This window comes from Echinococcus granulosus (genome assembly GCF_000524195.1).
Source record: "Echinococcus granulosus chromosome Unknown EG_S00036, whole genome shotgun sequence".
Lineage (NCBI taxonomy): Eukaryota > Metazoa > Platyhelminthes > Cestoda > Cyclophyllidea > Taeniidae > Echinococcus > Echinococcus granulosus.
In genome coordinates this window covers 336283-355370 of record NW_020170416.1, presented here as the reverse complement: position 1 = coordinate 355370, position 19088 = coordinate 336283, and the positions used below count along the sequence as shown (strand labels likewise).

Sequence of the window (19088 nt, the reverse complement as noted above, 5' to 3'; positions counted from 1 at the left end):
ACAGTGAAAGTAGCCTTGTTAATGGGAGGGTAGAAAACGGAGATAGTTCACGAAAGTGGTGGCAAAATGAATCGCATAGAAGACTGACTGGAGAGCGAACCTTGTGTCCCCCACCGTTAAGGACATCATCTTAAGAAATGCCGCATAGAAGTAGGAACTTTTTATTTGCCCAGCAGACCACTGGATTACGGACCATAAATTAATGCTTTTAGTAGTGGGTTTTTTTTTCTATACATCCACAACAAGCCTTTAGATCATCCATCTTCGTGTCAATCCAGATCTGCCACATTTAAAAGGATTCTTAGAATCGCCACACAAAAGGAAATTTTTACATTTAAACCATCAATGGATGCACTTCGTATGAGACGTACTGTATGCGCCTCTGCTAAGCACATCCTCATCTCGTCGTGAGACTTGAATGTCAAGCTGATATACTATTCGCAACAGCGGTGCTACGCTAAGGAAGCAATTCTAACGCCTCACATAAACAACCACCACAGCCCTTGAAAAATAATTTGATGCATCACGAGCGCCATGGATATACAAACACTAAAAGCAAGCAGTAGCTGGTTACTTACGTCCCCAGTAATCCAGAATAGAACCAAATTTCTGCTTCTTAGTCCTCTTCAGTGGAATCTCGGATACCGATTCCCTCGAACGATTTGTTAGATCACACATAACCCGCCGTCCATCACTGGACATCTAAAAACAACTTGTTTACTGTCTTTTAACTAACCAACAGCCACTCACAAACATATAAACAAAAAAGAAACGCACTATTATATACTACCGCGTTTTACTAAAAAAACTAGCTACTTAAAACGAGTACATGGGGTGAAAAAGTCGCGTGGCGGAAGCATGCAGGATGGGCGCATATATCTAGATTTCAAATATCCTGGAAGTCCAAATCACAAGATTTGTCAGCCCAACCATAGCGCCAACGTTCCATAACACGAGAGCAGTCAAAAAGTGGTTTTCCTGTTTTCTTGTTTACTAGATTGTGCTGCAGGCACATCCACCCACTGAATGCTTCACGGCTTCGAACGTCTGGTGGGTAAATACTAATATCTATAACAAAAAAGGATAGCAAACACTTATCAGTGCCCAAATTTTTGTAGACGAAAAAATTGCATTTGACTAACTTTTCTTGAAGTCATCAGCACAGTATTTGCACGGAAAGAAGTTGGCAAAATCGTTGATAAAGCTTTCCATTGACTTCATCTCTTCTTTTGTCGGAGTAATTGGATAGTAGGCAGCCATTGTATGCAGAAGAGCCCATGTTGCGCGACCAAGACTGGTTTTGTCGAGTGGGCAACCTATACATGTTTGTAAACATAGGAAAAAACTTTTGCACATGCAGTTAAGGGACAACATAAAAGTACGCAAAGGGTATTAGATTCGAGTCATCATCATTAGAAATTCCAAGCGTTATTCCAATCATTAGTTCCATGTACCTTTCGCATCAAGGAAAAAGGGTGATGCCGTCCGAGACTCTGGTTTAATTTTTTTGTAAGTGGATAAATCTACACAAGCACGACAAAAAGATGGTGAACGTGGATTGTACAAATTCTTTTCCTCCTCCTGGCGCGTCGACCTATCACCCCTTGCGTTTCCCGACATAACCGAAGGCAGCTAGAAAAAAGTGTGGAGAGCACGAGAACAGAACAGTCAAATGCGTTCACATACTCGGTAGCATCATTTTCATCAGGGCCAAACAACTTCCCAACTTGCAATTTCATACATTTAAACAGTATTGTAAAATTGCTTACTAAGTATCAAGCTTTAAGGCATATATGTCACCCTTTAGTGAGTGCCTTTGGGAATGTTATCACTATCAGATGTAAAATGAACTCGGGCTTTTTAATAACAAGGTGCTATATCTATTTAAAAAAGGGATAGTATATTTTTTATTCTATCTGGTTTAGGCTGCAAAGCACCACAATCCTGTTAAAATTTTTTGCTTTCTTTAATGTTAAACAATATAATTCGCTAAAGTTGGTTAGTATAACATGCAAAAACGTAAAGAACTGCAACCAAATTTTGCCCTTTTAATAAGAGTTCATAACTTATCTTCTGTGCTTAAAAGTATTTGTTCTTTTGCTCCTACATTTTGGTCTTTAAAATTTTATTTAGCAATTTTTAGATTGTTTTTAGGCTATGACTATAGAATGAATATTTTTATTCAAATGGGCGCCGTCTTTCATTCGAATCACCTGCTGGGTGTCTGGTTGCTTCAAAAAGTTCCAGTTAGTAAGGGATTGTTGTGGTGATATTTTTGTTCTGACTGTGTTCTTGTGCACCTTTCCCCATCGTAATGTGTTCTTGGGCTTTGCCTATTTAGTGTTACTGTAACGGCTCTGCTGAGAGTTATGTCTCTTTCACATAGGAAAAAAGCATCGCATGCTCAATAAAAATATTCGGTCTTGTGCTAGTGATTATTTGTCCAGATTTTCCTTTGCATATTGTGAAACTTCTTGGGTAGACAAGTTTGCTTATGTTAGGTAGTGCCACAGGCCGCAATGGATGCCTCGGCTCGCGACGATGTTGTCCTCACTTTAACGGAAGCGGACGATACTTCTTCCCGCCAAATTGTAAAGCGCCGACGTCTTGCCCTTCTCTGCCATTTTGGAGTGCGCTCCACTGCTCTCATCTTCTATCTTCTGTGTTCCTGGTTCACCACCGCCTTCATCGCCCCTGTAGTCACCCTCCTCACCCTCTTCGCCATCGATTTTTGGCTTGTCAAAAACGTCAGTGGTCGTCTTCTTGTTGGTCTCCGATGGTGGAATTCTATCGACCTAGAGACTGGCACTTCTAAGTGGGTTTTCGAATCCGTTAATAGCACAGCAAGAGGGGACGAGTCAGTAAGCAGTCGAGAACGCGCTTCCCGTCGCTCCGCCGCTCGTCTATTCTGGCTTGGGTTGCTCATATTCCCGGTAATTTGGGTAATTCTTGTTCTTGTTGCTGTTTTCTCGCTAAAACTAGCTTGGTGTCTTGTTGCGGCCTGCGGATGTTTGGCTGGGTCAATCAATGCCTACGGGTATCTGCGTTGTCGCTTCAAAGGTAGTCCCATCGGCGGTGACTCCCAAGGAAGTGGTTTTAGGGGCCTCTTGACGACCAAGATGGCCAAGATTGTGATTTCAGATCTGTGGTCGAATGAGGAGAACCAACAGCAACAGCCTCCTAGCATTATCTAGGGCGATGAGGTTGTATCGACTTCTTCATGGTTTCATTGGTCATTGAAATTTCTTCACTTTGATCGGTTAGATTTGTTTATGTTATTTGTGTTTGAGAAGTAATGTACAAAATTACTTTCTACTTCCTCTTGTACTTTTTTTGTTGATTAAGTACAATGAATTCAGATGGCGTATACTATTGTAAACCTTCGAGCTGTTGTGTGGAAATGTAAGAAGCACATACGGGTTTTTCTCTACGTTTGAATGGTTTTCTGGGTACAAAAGATTGGATTACTGGTCTCTATATCTAGGCGAATTGCCTTTTTACTTTGTATCAATCCTGAAGCTTTGGCATAACTGGTACTTCTTTTAAAGTGCTCCCTCACTAAGGACTGCTCTGCAACTTTCGGTGTATTTTACCAGATGCATCTTCACTTTTTCATCCGTTTAACTTATTATGCAGTAAGTGCGCCCAATGAATTGCCTTCTTAGGTAACTGGCCTATAACTTGTTAATACATGTTCTAATGCAGCTTCATGCTTTCTGAACTGAGCATGGGATGACCAAAGGAAAAAGCACTTTTCATTGGAAGAGGATGAAAGGTGGCAGTTGATCGCTTGTCATCCAGTAATTGGTTGCCCAATCAACAAATTGGCAGACACTGTAGAAGTAAACACTGACAAACATGATGAGAGAATTTGTCATGCGGGGATGTGGTCTCATTTAACAGGATTTGACACACAAGACTCCCTGACTCGGTATTACTTTGTGCCTTTGCCAATACCGACTGTCAGTCGGCCGGTGGCTATCAAATTTAAGCAATAAAAGCTTTCTTATTTGGATTTTCATTATTTAACCTACTAGTTACGTAGAGGGCTTGGCCTCCGGTAAGGTGTCATTTCCTTCGCCCCTGTTTGGGCTGTGGTGGAGGTCTCTATTTCGGTAAGTACGTTTCTCCCGTGCTGATATTCGTGCTCCATGCACATCGGACCTTTGAGCGATTAACTTTTTTCTTACCAACCAAGTAACACTCCAGCCGTTCTTATGTATTCAAATGACGAGATCACTCAACGAGTGGTTTGGTATCTAGTCTTTAAGGCATTCGATGTACCAGCTTTATCCATTCAATTTATGATTAAGTGATTTCGTTAAATTTTCCTAGGCAGCTTGTTTTAAACAGAAGCAACGATTTGGATAACTTAAAAAGGAACTAGCCTTACTCTCTGAAAGAAGCGGCCTAGTTGGTACATGTTGCTTATCAAATTACATCGAATTCCGTCTCACTCGCATACTTTTCTTGATTTGCATAAGTTCCCACGATTATTGATTATTCATGATGCTTCGCCCTCTGGGGAATACAGGATTGTGGATGTCGTAACTTTTTCATTTTTTCTAACTTTAATGCGAATTAATGTGGTCATTACATCCTCTCTTTTTGTAATTGCCTCAGAATACGTTTTTACTGCCATTATTTAAGTAAAAAAGCTGTTATTCGGCAATTAAGCGGTCATGGGTAGCGGTATGCACTTGCCTATTTTTTATCACAAAAAGGATAAATTCCGGAAGTCTTTTTGGCATGATTTTAAACGCCTTAAACTCTGCTTCCGACCACCAAACTCGGTTTCTTACCGGGGTGCGTTTTTGACCACTACAGTTGGGATTAGGTTGACGGCCTTGCCTTAGAAATGGTCGAAGTGAACGTAAGGGGCCGAAAAGTGGACGAGTTGATTGCATGTAATGCTCCAGCCTTGCAGGATTTACCCACCCTGTGACCTTCAAATGCACCTTTAATGCTTTTGTCCCACTTAAGCTACTTAAAAACTGAAAACTGTTCAACTTTCCCCCATAGGAAAGAATTCAATTTCATTGTCACAGTTAACCTTGACATTTTTCACCGTTGCGTTTTTATCCTCCCCATCAGCGCCCTCTTAAGGAAAAGTTGAGGTTATAGTTTGTTTATTTGAGGGAGTTTTTCTTTAATTCAACAATGAAACAAGTAATTGCTTGGGAAATAAGTGTTTGGCCAGCTACTAATGACCGCATAACGCAGTTCTTTTCCACAGACGAGTTAAATCAATCCTGAGGACAGGTGAGCTGCGTCGTGGAGGGCGGTCCGCCCTGAGGTGAGACCCAGTTCAGTGATGTGAGAGGGGCTTTGGGCAGAAGGAGCGGATGCGTGCATCCATCCATCTTAAACCGCTCATGTGTGAACTAGCAACGGCGGTGGCAAGAACTAACCGTTTATCATTCAAAGCTGGATATTTTTGAGAATTAATTGCACAGAAAGTCTTCTTCTAGCAGGGTGTTTTCTTGTCAGAGAGTTAGTTTTTATTACAGGCCCAATGAGGAGTGCTTTCGGGTGCTGGACAGGGCTACAGAATGCTTTGAAGAATGAGCGCCAAGAGAGGACTCATTCAACGCTCCGCAAGTGTGTGTGTGTGTGTGTGTGTCATTATGACAGGCACCTTTTTCACATTTTAACCAGTTAATTTAATTTGTAGCTGTCAATTTGGGAATAAATTGTAATCCTTGGTTTGATTGCCGTTTCGATTAGCGATTTAATTTAATTTTATGATATTTAAGCGGTCATAAGAGAGTCTAGACTGCTCTCGTCGATTGATGCTTTTTTGACTGTCAAGTTACGCCTTGAAGACGCTTTGAGGGTCTATTATCAAGGGTGTGCAGAAGAGCTGGTGATAGAGATCCTACTCCACTCCTTAACCGTGAAGGCCGCTTTGCAGAGAACGGAACCGTTTTATCTACCGCCGTATGTAGCGTTTTCAGTAGTTCCTCCTCCGTGCTATCCATCTGGATGCTACTTAAGAACTTAAAAGTAGTTGCTACTCAAGAGAGACACAGGAAAACCGATTTGGGAAGCTCCCAAATCCTACGATAGTCTCGATGGGAGGGCCGTTTTGCAGAGGATGGAGTCGTCTTATCCACCACCGTATGTGACGTTCTCGGTAGTCCATCTTTCGTACTGTTCACCCGAATACTACTTAATGACCTAAAAGTAGCTGCTTATCAAGAAAGCTATAAAAATATCGGTCTTTTATCAAAGTTGGACGACTTCCAAATCCAATGGCAGTCTCAATGAGAGGACCGTTTTTAAAGGTCGGAGTTATTTTGTCCACAACTGCGTATGGTGATCTCAGTGTTCCCCCTTCTGAATGCTACTTAAGAGCTTAAAAGTAGCATCGAGTCAACGGCGTTCTGTCGTAGTTTGATGAAATCCATCTGATGAGTCCCTTTGTTCCACGTCACAAATACAGGGCGAACTCTAATTCCTCCACTCCAGTCCTATTGGCTACTCTGATACTCCTTGTAATTTGGGGACGTCTATCAGATCTGCTTTTACTGCTCTAGAAGGCGGTTTTAACTCGTTCATTTTAAATCTCGCCTTATCGTCAACACTGCTGCAGAATTGGACAATATCGGTGCACCCACTGAAGGTTGACTCTAATTCGACAACCTGTCCGCGTGGAGTCGGCAGGTGCCTGCAGAAAAGATAGTGAAATTATTGTCGAATGTGGTAATAATGCACACAAAACTGGGGCCAGCTCCATTTCGCGCGTACCCGGGCGGTTTTATCCCCACTCCCCCGTCAAGGGTGTTAAAACCGGGGGAGAAGCCAAAGGCCCACATAATCTCCACCCTTATTTTTGTGTGGTGACCTAGATGTGATGTGCACAGGGCTGTGACTGTGTGTGTATGTATTTATGATCGAAGGTGCGTGCATTCAGATAATTTGAAAGGTGTGTTGCGTGACTGATGAAATGGTGTGTCCACATCTGCACGCACGCACGCGCGTGCACATGCACGTACGCACCGCGCCGATTCATCCACTGCATGTGCACGCGTACATCGGTGCGCGGGTGGACGTGCGAGTGCGGTATCAAACCAATCAAATCGGAAATTTGCAATCCCCTTCCCCCACCTTCGCCTCCCAACTCCATATACTGCTCCCGCTGCCCGAATTTTTTGTAATACCAATAGGCAGTCGAGGCATCATCACTGAGTATTTTCTTGCCACCTCCCACTCCTCCTTCCCCAGCTATAAATTCCTTTTAACCTCCATTTGGTTGGTGTTGGTGGTGGATTTTTCTGTCAAAGAAAGCTGCCTAACCACACCTACTCGATCAATAAACATCATAGATCGGTTGTGACTCAGTCACAGGCTTTTCCCTTGGCTCTTCCCACCCCAAACCCTTACTACTCCCTGAAATCAAAGTGTGCAGTCGAGGCACCATCATTAAATATTGGCCTGCAAAGGGAGATGCACACTGTCATCTGCCAACTATAATTGACCCTTCTCTTCCACTAACGAGGTCTTGATAATAATTGTTGCCTAGTTGGTGGTGGTGTTGCATTTTTCCGGCAAAGAGAGCTTCTCTTCCATGCTCAATCAATCGCCGCAATCCACTCGATTGCCTGATCGATAAATACCATCGACCGGTGGTGACTCATCCGCATGTGGGAGTGGTGCTTTGGCGGTGCGGTTAAATGCACCGTCGACACGTGGGCGGTAACAACTCGACAATGAGGATGCTCAAAGCTGCCCTTTTTTCAGTGGGGGAGAAATAAAATTGTCGTTTCTGGTAAAAATGCTTTTTTAAAACTATTTTTGACTAATTATCAAACTTAGGACGATTTATCAAGTGTAGGAGTACACCGCATTGGACTACAAAGCTCGAGGGGACTAATTTGCATTTCATACACATTAATGTCAAACTTGGAGTGTTTATCTTAAATACAAAAACAGTCTGTGTCCATTACCATTTCATCATGCCACCACTTTATTGACTTGAAGGGGATAGAAGCCTAAACAATGTGAAAGCAAGTGTCTGCGTTCTGACAATAAGTTCGCTTCGAAGAGGGCGTCCTTTTGGAGGAAAAAAAGAAGTTGTGTCTAAATTATTTTCAAGTGAATGTTTAAGGACAGGGGGACCGATCCCATCTCCGCGCAAATCGCTTCGACATTCCACTGCGATCACGAGGCGCAAATGGATAATTGGCCTTCGCCTCTAGGTCTGGCAACCTTAATAAATAGCGTTGCCATAGCAACACAATTGATAGACGTGACAATCGTATGTTTGCTGGCTAACGCAGTTTTTAAGACCCGCAAACCTACCTTACCTACCGGGGAAATGGACTGTCAACTTGGCGACGTCAGTTCGTGAGACATTACGTAGCTTCATGCATTCACGCAATGCAATTTGTCCTGCCAACAGGGTGATCGTTAACTTTGTGGATTGGTGAAAGGCCTATTAAAAAGGCGATTTTTTTCACCGTTGACAGGCATTAAAAGCCTCTTGATGAGATGGTCTTATGCTCTCCTCCTCCACCTCGCCGCTGCCGCCGCCGCACCTTCACCGTCATAAAGTATTTATGAGAAGAGCAAAAAAGAAAGTGGACGACCGCTAGCTCACACATCCGCCCACTTTAGGGAGAGTGGATAAAAGGGAAACGCGATTCTCCTCTTGCTACAAATTTTACGGTGGCAAAAATCACCGACTCGGTCCTCGACTTGTGTGCCCCAGATTTATGGAGCGGGAAAGAGGAGGCAGGATGGAGGATCGTAATGTGGTGTCAAAAGTTATTTCAGCAGTAAAGCATTATTAATTGTTACCAAGGCAGGGAGGAGATGGTGGTGGCAGGCTGATCTGCGGCGACTGAAAGGAAACCCGCAACAAAAGTTAAATTCGATCTTCACGCCAAATTTTATAGTCAAAAGTTGAAGGTTATTACGACAACTAGGCAGAAAATCGTAAACCAATCAGAAGAGGGAAGTTTGGTCAAGGTCCCACTTTCATGTGATCATGGACCAGTCAGATGCTGGGAGTCTGACCGAGGGCCCGCTCTAGCGTCTACTGCGTTGATCTGGACTAATGTGAAAAGATTGAATATTTTCTCGTAATATAAAAGATGTAAGCAAAGAAAGTGTGCATTTGTGATCGTTCCATTGAAGTTTAATGCATGGAAAAGCAATGGTAGGGCTAGAGGATGCACTTTTACGTCTGACAACGGTTAATTTTTTTTCGGTTGAGTTAGCTTTCTCCTCTGTTTTACAGTAGCGACACAATTTAACACTTTTACTGTGAGGAGGAATAAGCATAGTTAGTTGTGTGAACGAAAGGAATGCATAGAGGGGCAGGAATGCGGATTTCCTCCACCTTCCCTGCCGTTTTGTTAGGGTGGGAAAGAAAAAAAGAAAAAAATCAACCAACAGATTTGTGGGGCATTGTTCTAACGCACTGCGTTGCCAACAAAGCAACGGAAATGTTGTTGGTCATGACGTAAGAAAAGGCAAATTGCGGATTGACGCATTGGCAGTGATTGTTGAAGTGCCATCAAAAGCTTCGTGAAAGTCTACACTTTGAGGTGAATGAAAATATTGTCTGGGCTATTTCAAGTCAAGAAAAGATTTTTAGGTCCTCTCTCCGAAATGTTTAAGGACTTTCAATACCTCACCCGATACGCCCACACAGATGGCAAACAAAAACTTTCATTGTTTGTTTTGGGGGGGAGGATAGTTTTTGAATTATCCGTGAAATTCTACACACAACAGCTCGTTGAATTTTTCGTTCTTGCTTGTTTTGGCAAATACCTATTTAAAAGTATTTCTTGAGGAAATGCGGTACTTGATCAGGTTCATTTAAAAGAACCCCCTCTACCATTTAATTGACAGTTGGGGTGAGCCTCCGTCCGATTAACTGACAATTCGGGAACCCGAACAGGGCCCTCCCCTTGAACTAATGGTGGCTGAATGGTTAGTTTGTTGAACATGTAGATTTCAATTCCCGCACACAGGAGAGAGATAAAACTCCGCCAGAAGCCGACGAACCGCTTGATCGCAAATAACTAGGAAACATTTCTATGACGAGGAGGACGACTTATTTCTGTAAATATAAGTCCTACTTTGTCATTATTTTCAATCTCATAACTCAACTTCTTCACCTTGATAGTTGATTGGCAACTAGGTGAATGCTCGGCGGTCGAGTCGAGATATTGCCGTCTTCTCCAAAGTTGGGGACGGTGAATGTTTGTCTCCCTCTCCTCCTCCTCCTCCTCCTTGGGAATCGGTGATGTCCGCCCAACCACGGAGTTGATGCAATCTGTCTGCGTGTTACTTAATGTACGTTTTCCAACAGCGATGCGCTACAGACATTGTCGGGCGGGAAGCCACTGGACTGTCGCGAGGGCCGGAGGCCATGTCGTAGAGTGGAAGCACCGCCTCCTGGACCTCACAAATCTGTGCAGGCAGTTGAGCGCGAGGTGAAATAAACCACCAGTTTACCATAAAATGGCAAAAACCCGCAAATTAATGCGTGAAAAAGTTGCACTCGATAAATTATTTCAATATGCAGTAAAAGTGGAGTCATAAATGGATGGCTGATGCGAAGCCCACTAAATAAAATGCGAAGGTTTTGCTAATTTTTTCCCAATCGCAGCTATTATGAGAACAAGGTGCCTTATTCCTTTATTGCTGCACAAATAATGTTTGAAAAATGTGCCTCCAATGCGACCTCATTCTTCCTTGGAAATGACTTAACAGAAGGGAGAGGAATGGGTTTGCAAAAAAGTCATAATTGTCCACTTTTACTTATTCGCAAGACAAGTTATTAGGCATGTCGTTTATAAATTTATTCACTCGAAATGAGATTGTCATGCTTTGACAGTTTGTTTAACTTTGCGTTTGGTTAGGCGGGCGATTAAGTCATCACTGACTGTTCAGCACTGGCCTCAAGGCCACACTGGTAGCCTCTTCTTCTGCCATACTACTGTAATACGTTAATCAACAGTTTAGTCCCCGGTTTTAGTGATGGGCCGATTGGGGGCTCTGCCATTGCATCTTCGCCGAGTGGGTTGGCCTCCGGGCCATGACAGCAGCCCTTCAAGCCCAACTGTGCGTTGGCAACATATATTTCACGCCTTTAATCATCTTCAGAGAAGTGCCGGTGCGCTACATTGGTGGTAGCGGAAGGCGAACTCGATTTCGAAGGATATCCATCCTGATTTCTCCTGGTGGGTGATAAAGCCTGGCGGAGCGGAGGAAGCGCGTAGGCTGTGGATGGGAGAATCTGCGACGACCCCTTAAAGAACGATTGAAAATGACGTCCACCTTCGGTAACTACCCCAGTCCTGTGGCCTACAGGGAAGCTACAAACAACTGAAGCGACACTAGACGTGAACCACCCGGAAATATGCCTTCCGGAACCGTCTACCGTACCTGCATGTAGATGGCGAATATGCGAACGCGCCATGCCTCCTCCACCTCTCTACTAGCCAAATAGAACCCAGCACTGATGCGAGAGCAGAGTGACAAGGAGGAATGGACGCAAAAACCTTACGCCCCCACGGAACTATGTCAAATCCCATCTTTTGTCACATGACTCTGCTTCCGGGTCAGTGGTCCTACTACTAAGAGTGAAAATGCGTGACGGCCAGCACATTCACCCGTCCCTAAAAACCAGCAGAACTGCCAGGAGGGACTTGTGACCTTGCTGCCGAGAGCCTCCTCAGTTGCAAGGAAATTTGCTGACCGACATGGCTGGCTTGTGGGTGTTTTTTTTGAAGCACCAATTACGTTGTGATGGGTAATGCGGGAGGTTGGTCAAGGAGAGCGCTGGGGACAACACTTAAAAGAGAAGAGGGTCTAGGTAACACGTTACTTGTTTGGACAACTCGCAGTTTTAATAAGAGGCTATTCTGCCTGCATCTCCAGGGGAGTCCCCGTGCGGTCTCCCACCTGCGAGTCTCAAATGATATCCAGTACTCGACACCTTTTCAAACTCCTAGTGGCAGTTGACAAGGCAAAATTATGCATATCTCTATTTTCCATTTCCATGGACATGTGCCTCCTTCCTTCCACGGTCGATTGAGGAGACATATGAAACTCGTTGTGCGACTAAATTACGATTTGATCATCCGATAGCGAAATTGGTAACCAATACAATCCACCTAACAAATGGGGATCATTCAAACCACCCTTATTCATTTCCCTCAAAAGTGGATTAGAAATGGACCAATTGGAGGATTAGGAAGCAGGAGACGTTTACAAACATTCAAAGCTTGCCCCATCCTCCTTTCATCCTTCCCTTAACTGACTGTTGATAAATCAAAATAATTAGCACAAAAAAATTGCCAAAGGTGAGGACTAATAGGAAGGTTGGAAAAGAATTAAAAAGGGGGAATTCCTGCGAGACTGGTGGTTTAAGAGTGGAAGTAGGTATTTTAATTACTCCTGTTTTACCTGCACTTTTATTTACTCCATCACTAACCAATTACAGACGAGGGAGGAAAATGACAAAGTCCACCCAACAAACTCGGAATCAGAAAGTATTTTTGCGCCGTGCCCTATATTACTTAATTCCAACCGGACCAATCAAAAGCGAAACAGCCCGACTAACCGCAGGAAAAGTCAAACCAGCACTTGAGGAGGCGTCAACGTTTGGATCTCCACGCGACTCCTCGAATTTCTTCACTCAATTATAAATCCCAAGTAAACAGGAGACCTTGCAGAAGAACCGAGAACTTCGAGTGAAGTCTCTACTTCTCCCCGTTATCGAAGGGCTGAAAACCGACCTCACTTTCGCTTAATCGGTAGAAGCTAATAAATATTCAACCTCAAGTAAAATGCAGTCATTGGGGTGCTGGCAGTTGAGTGACCTACGTATCAATTGATGAGGGCCTTTTCACCGGCCCTACCATTTTGGCCACTCAAACACGTCAACAAAGATGAAATCAGTAATACATAAAGACACAACTTCCGACCTTTCCATCCATGGTGAGAGAAGAAATAACTCACGCGATCCCGCTCAAAAATCGGCCCCACACACTCCATTAGAGCAATTTAATCGCCGGTTCGTCCAGTCGGGACTCGCTGTCTGTCTGTCTGACTATACTCCGACATTAGTCGACTGAACAATGGGAGGTCTAGCTAAAATCCACCATAATTAATTGGAGCTCTTTCAACTCCCAAATTCCAATTCCCACCCTCGATGACCAGCCGCGTGTAGCCAACGGATTGCAGGTAAAAATGATGTCAAAAAATACGGCTGATGCCATCACTTTAACGACAACTGAATGGTAAGCCTATTTAAGTGTAACCTGAGCATGTAAAGTTTAATCCACCTGAGCCGAGACTAGAAAATTTCGGAAGCCCGTCGGCCAGAAAAAAACCCGACAGCCAATAAACGCAGGGGTCCCGATTTCAACCAGGCAACAAGGCCGCCATTCATCCCTCCCTCCTTCCTTCCCTTACTCTCCTGCCGACTTTGAACTGACCAGCAGAATAAGAGGGGCTTGAACTTGCAAAAGAAATAATTTATTTCTGACTTTGTAATTTTTGATTGTCTCATCAATGGGAAGGACAGGCGCAACGCCTTCCGACAGTCAGATTTGTGAACACGCAGTCACAAACACACACCTAGACTCGAGTAGGCCAATGAAAACTGTCGCCGTCCTCCACGACAACAACAACAGCAGCGGCGGCACCAGCAGCAATACTCGTAGTAATAGGAGGTTGTAATGATAATAAGACCAAGATGAAAAGGATGGTACTAGTAAGAAGCAATAAGACAGGGAGAAGGAGTGTGAAGGGGCCAGGGGAAGCGGTTTTCAAATAAGAGTACACATACACACACAAACATACCACACCAAACTACACACTTGTTTGCACCTCTCATCTCCTGTACACAATAGGAAGGGGTCAGAGAGGAACGGGGGGAGAGGGGAGAAGGGGGAGAATCGATCGATGACACGTGCATATATGTATAATGCATAGATATATATTTTACACTCAGGCATACAGACATACACACAGGCAAATCAAATCAAACGACTGGAAAGACGTGGTCTCTGCATCACCATCATCATCACTCCACTTTTGGGGAGGGCGGCTGCTGTTGGATCGTCTGCACTGCTACTGTTGACGACACTCCTCCTGTCACCGCTGTTGGAACAGGCGTCGGCTGAATAAACAACAGGGAAGGGGCAGTCCCACCTGCAGCAATGGTTTGATTACCCACAAGCAGCGCAGGTGGTGGTGGGACAGCACTGCCCCTGGGTCGGTATTTCCTTCGCCGCGCCGCCATCGCTCCTCGGCCCGTCGGGGACACCGGTAACTCTGGAGGCCTCGGCGATATCGAAGATGGTGCGCCTACTCCACAACCGTTGCTGGGACACCCATTGCCCGTCACCAACCGCATCATCAGTAGCCCATCGGTGATGACATTTTCGTCCAAATTTTCATCCAAATTTGTGGTCATCTTATCACCAGCTGCTGTTGCGGTGGTGGATGGCAAGAAAGCTCGTGGCGATAGCATATTTTGTTGAGCAGATGATCTAGAAGAGGATCTAGATCTCGCTCCAGGTCGGGAGAAATTTGACACCGGGGGTGGTGGTGGAGGCTGCGGAGGCGAGTCCATATCGCCGTGTTGTGAGAGCGGTGCTGGCAGTGGTTGCTGACCGGGCGAGCACCAGGAGCAAAAGGGTGAGTCCGGGCGAGCGCAGGCATTGTCCAATTTTGTATGACTGACTGAACGTCGAACCGCCGGTCCAGTCAGCCGTCGTAGGGTGTAAACTGACTGTTGCAACGCGGAAGTAGGTGAAGCCCCCACATTGTTACTATTACTACAATTCCACCGGGCAGGGGAGTCACAACGCCGACGTCGCACCGAGTTGAAATGATTCTGCTGCTGCTGCTGCTGTGGTTGTTTCTGCTGCCGTGGCGGTGAACAAGAAACCTAGCAACACCTGAACAACGCGGTATGGGGCGAGGAAACCTATCCGACCGCCAGCTCCCCATTTGATGGTGGTTTTCCCAATACGGATGTAACTGTTGTGGTTGCGACGGAGATCCTGATTTCGGAGTGTGATCACCACCCCCTCCACCTCCATTTTGTTGCTGCTCCGACAACGACGCAGACGATACACGGCGGGAGAGCTTTGACACCCCCTTGGCAAACACTTCGGGTTGGTGATTCTCCGAGGAAGGGGTTATTCCACTCGTACAGCCAACACCACTGCCAACGCCGCCAACATCGTCGCCAACGAAGGAAGGGAGATCCTGGGAGGACAGCCCCAGCCCAGCCATTTGGGTCATAGAACCGCTGTTCAGGCGACATATCCTACTCCCTCCTGGGTGCTTCCCTTGATTGGCAATGGAGAGGGCCAGAGCATGCGTCGCTCCCGCCATCGATTCAGCACTGACATCACCAGTGCTTCTATCCGCCAAGTCAGAGGTCGAACCAAGGAGGACTCGCCGCTGTTGTTGTTGCTGATGATGGTTGGGGAGTATTGAGGTAGATCGATAGCGTGAGGAAGTGGGAAGGGGAAGACTAGTGGCACGAGGAAACTCCTCCCTGAGGCGATGGCCGTGATGGTGGTTGTTGTTGTTATTGGCAGCGGCATGCCTTGCATCCGCATTGTTCTCGCGAGACTTATTTCGGAGGTTAGGGATGTGAGCCCGGCTCCCCACCTCAGTGAGGCCGACTTTGGGTGGTTTCTGCTGAGTCCGCTGACGACTGGATTCCATAAAGCCCTGCTTCGACGTCCGTGGCGCCAGCGCCATTGCATTAGTATCCCCGTGTTTCGTGCCAGCTCCACGAGAGGAATTGGACTGCCCCACTGCGGCATTTTTCTGGCCTCCCTGTGCGTAAAGATGCCGCGCCACATCCTCCGCCATTCTTCCATCGTCAAGAGATTCAAGGAAGTGGTCAGAAGCTCGGGTGGCTAGGCGCTGAACACGAGACCAGGCAGGGAGAGCAACGTCATTTGCCGTGGCACTAACAGCCACGGTTCCCTCCACGGCGCCACCGACGGTGTCTAGGTAGCTCGGGCGTGGAACTACAGCGGCCGCTTTGGCCTCCTTGTTCACCGGGACCTGTTTGGGCTGTGGCTGCTCCACAACTACCACCTCGGCCTCCCAGTCGAAGGGATCTGACTCACGGATATTGCGACGGATTATGGCCTGCTGGATTAGAGAGCGCAGCATTCCGTAGTCGGGACGGTCGGGGTAGGAGCAGGACTCAATGTGCTCCAGGAAACTGCGGTACTCGCTGGGCAGACACCGAGCCAACGAAAGGTGGTTGTAGGACTGCTTTATCTGCCCAACCTATTTAGGAAGTGAGGGGAGGGTAGATGAAACTTTTTTTAGACGTTGAAATTTCAATCTACCACATCAGTAAGACCTTCACACTTGTTCTCTTTTTCCGGTATTTTAGGAGCAACTCGAGACCTGCATATAAATTCTGCCGATAACTTGCCAGAGACCGGAGAGCAGATTAAACGCACTTGCGTGAAAAAAAGACCTGTGATTTATTCGCAAATGCGTACATTTAGGAAGCACACACAGAGGCTCGATTTCATAGCCTGACGCAAAATCTAATCGGACTAATGATGAAATGAAATGGTGAGTCATTCGGATGCTAACCCTTAACCTGTTCCTAGTCTCAATTAACGAATGCCTACTTTAGAGTGCGGTAGGATTGTTCATAAATTGAGGCGTAACAATGACCTCTGAGTCATTCAAGTAACGACCTCCGACCCCTCCTCGCCAATGCTAGCATCGGTCTCGGCTAAGTGATGGATGGATTAAAAGTTAAGTTCAGGGAGGTGGCAACTTTGATTAGGACGTCCTCTTGCAGTCACCGCAGCTCGTACGGCGCCAAGTGAAGAGCCCGCATCCCATGAAAGTCGGCAACTGTCTCTACCCCACAATGCCAATCAATTTTCACCGCAAAAAGATAGAGTTTATGATTCTCCAGAATGGAATAAAACGAGCATACAAGGAGGCCATGGCAACACGATGGAGAGAATAAGCGAGGTCACAACTGCGCACGTCGTAAAGCCGGTGTGTAACTAGTAGGCGCACAAACTCTCATAAATGTGACCCACAGTTTTCGCGTTCTCGTTCTCGCTCTCCGATTCAAAAAACACCCAAGTTGCGTCCGTTAGAGACCAATATCAAGAGCCGACAAAAGGAGAACATCATCCAGTGATTGAATGGTGCTTCAGTGAAGAAGAAAAAGTTGAATGCCTAGTTTAAACGAGTGAGCATTAGGAGAGAGGTCGGCAATCCTAAAACATGCCATTTGTGCAGCTCTGCCACCGATGTTTTGAGCGCATCTTTAGGCAAAGCGAAAGTTATTTTTTCTCGAGTAATCAGGCATTAAATCAAACATTGAGCATCACGTGTGGCCGAATGGCATTTGTTTTGCTTATCCATGAGAAAATGCAAGCCTTTTCAGTCTTCTGCCTGTAATATGACCCTCTGCCCTCAAAATTTGTGCCTTATAATGTCTTCAAAGGTGATATAAGTCCCCATAAAAGGATGCAGCTTGGTGAGGCATATTCTATCCTTCGAGAAGAATGTGACTGCTTTCAACGACGTTTCAAAGAGGGCTTATATGTCTACATGGATTGACTGAGAAATATGAAAAGAACTTTTCTGCGCCTGAATCCACAGAAATGCAATCTTGCACTAGGGATAAATAAAGAGACAGAGTCTTTAACGAAAACTTGTTATTACTATTTCAGCAAAAAAGTGGAAACTATAAAACCGGGGAACCTGACACCTCTTTGTTGCTGCCACAATCTGATGGTTGAAACAGGAGGAATACCAATGAAAGCGCCGAGGAGCTACAAAACTGTAGGCACGATGACACAAGCGGACCCTTTCGGTCCTGTCGCGTTACAAAACGACTTTAAGTTTGTGTGCATTGCCTATGCCTTCAGAGGTGGTAGCGTGGCTAACACTGGCTCGCAAGTGGAGGGCGTGTAGATAGACAATTTGAATGAGGAATTCCATTCTGGCAGGCAAATTTACTCTTGACAATATGCTTCCAAGACCGCGGTGGTGGTGGCTAAGGTGGATGAACATGAAAGCGACTGTAAAAGAAACACCAAATATGCAATAGCCACTTGTTCCAGCAATTCTTGTTCATTCATCTCAAGACCGAGATGTGTGCATCTGTGATGCCAGGCGTTGAACCAAGCGAGAGAAAAGGAGAGTGTCATCCAACTGAGAATGTGTTTTGGACAAAACAAAAAGGCGAGCAGCCGAAATGCCTTTCCGGCTCCAATTAACATAATGATGATGCAACCCACACATAAACACACGTACGCACAAGAATGAAAAGTATGCAGCACGCATGAAAGCGCGTAGTAGGCACACCAACAGTGTAAAAGACTTTGGCAGCATCATGCATTGTATGCCGTCTGCAATGCCCGCCTGCCAGACCTGGCTTTGGGCAGGGTATCAAAATCGATGGGCTATGTTGGAGGAGAGGAGAGACCTTTCACCACCCATTGGTGCGAGAAGAATGATGTTTTCCACGCAAAACGAGTGGCGCAGGAAATGCTCTCACCATCTAGCCCTGAGGCGTACCCTCTACCCTGTTGAAGTCAATGAATTTGGAATTACTTCATCTTGCAATTAATCGCGTGATTGAAGGGCAAGTGAGGCGATTGTCACGTTGACAGGTCGTGTCAATCGCCCACATCCACCCAGACAGACAGACCGAAAAACACAGGCATCGTCTACGTCAAGGGTTTAAAAGTAGGATGTGTGTGTGCTCATTCATGTTAGCATGCGACTATTAATTGGTGGTGCCTACACGTTTCGAGGCCTAGTGAAAGCCGTTTAGCCGATTCTTCAAATTCTGTACAACAATGCCGTAACTACCTCAAGGCATTACTTTCAAATCCACACAGGCACACGCACATCATGATAAGAAGGAACTCCAAAAGAGCGGTAAAATTTACCAAACAGTATATAATTAAATCCTATCCTCATAACGAAATGGGACCACATTTTAGCAATCACCTTAACCTCGATCAAAAGAATGGGATAAAAAAACAACCACTAAAATTAAGCTGTCATTTTCATGGCTGTAGGTGACCGCGTGGGGG

The 19088-nt window shown here is 45.5% G+C and overlaps 3 protein-coding genes across 3 annotated transcripts in view; 1 reads left to right on the top strand and 2 right to left on the bottom strand. All coding sequences in view use genetic code 11, as the record gives it.

The window, feature by feature from the left end:
- Positions 1-886: 886 nt before the first annotated feature.
- EGR_05152 (FAD-linked sulfhydryl oxidase ALR) lies at positions 887-1620 on the bottom strand (the record flags this gene model as incomplete). The annotated part of the gene is made up of 3 exons (XM_024494401.1): positions 887-1068; positions 1143-1316; positions 1455-1620. The coding sequence occupies 3 exons, from the start codon at positions 1618-1620 to the stop codon at positions 887-889; spliced, it is 522 nt and encodes a 173-aa protein (XP_024351187.1).
- A 566-nt stretch (positions 1621-2186) lies between these two features.
- Positions 2187-3194, top strand: EGR_05151 (hypothetical protein; the record flags this gene model as incomplete). The annotated part of the gene is made up of 2 exons (XM_024494400.1): positions 2187-2246; positions 2502-3194. 2 exons carry the CDS (start codon positions 2187-2189, stop codon positions 3192-3194), a joined length of 753 nt encoding a protein of 250 aa, XP_024351186.1.
- Positions 3195-13318: 10124 nt separating this feature from the next.
- The window catches only part of EGR_05150 (Tau-tubulin kinase), a gene marked incomplete at both ends in the record, with an annotated part of 15661 nt that continues 9891 nt past the window's right edge, over positions 13319-19088 (bottom strand). The window contains 4 exons of the mRNA XM_024494399.1: positions 13319-13455; positions 14027-14146; positions 14179-14920; positions 15109-16290. Of these exons, the coding sequence (XP_024351185.1) occupies positions 13319-13455; positions 14027-14146; positions 14179-14920; positions 15109-16290 (2181 nt within the window). The remainder of the gene's footprint in view (positions 13456-14026; positions 14147-14178; positions 14921-15108; positions 16291-19088) is intronic.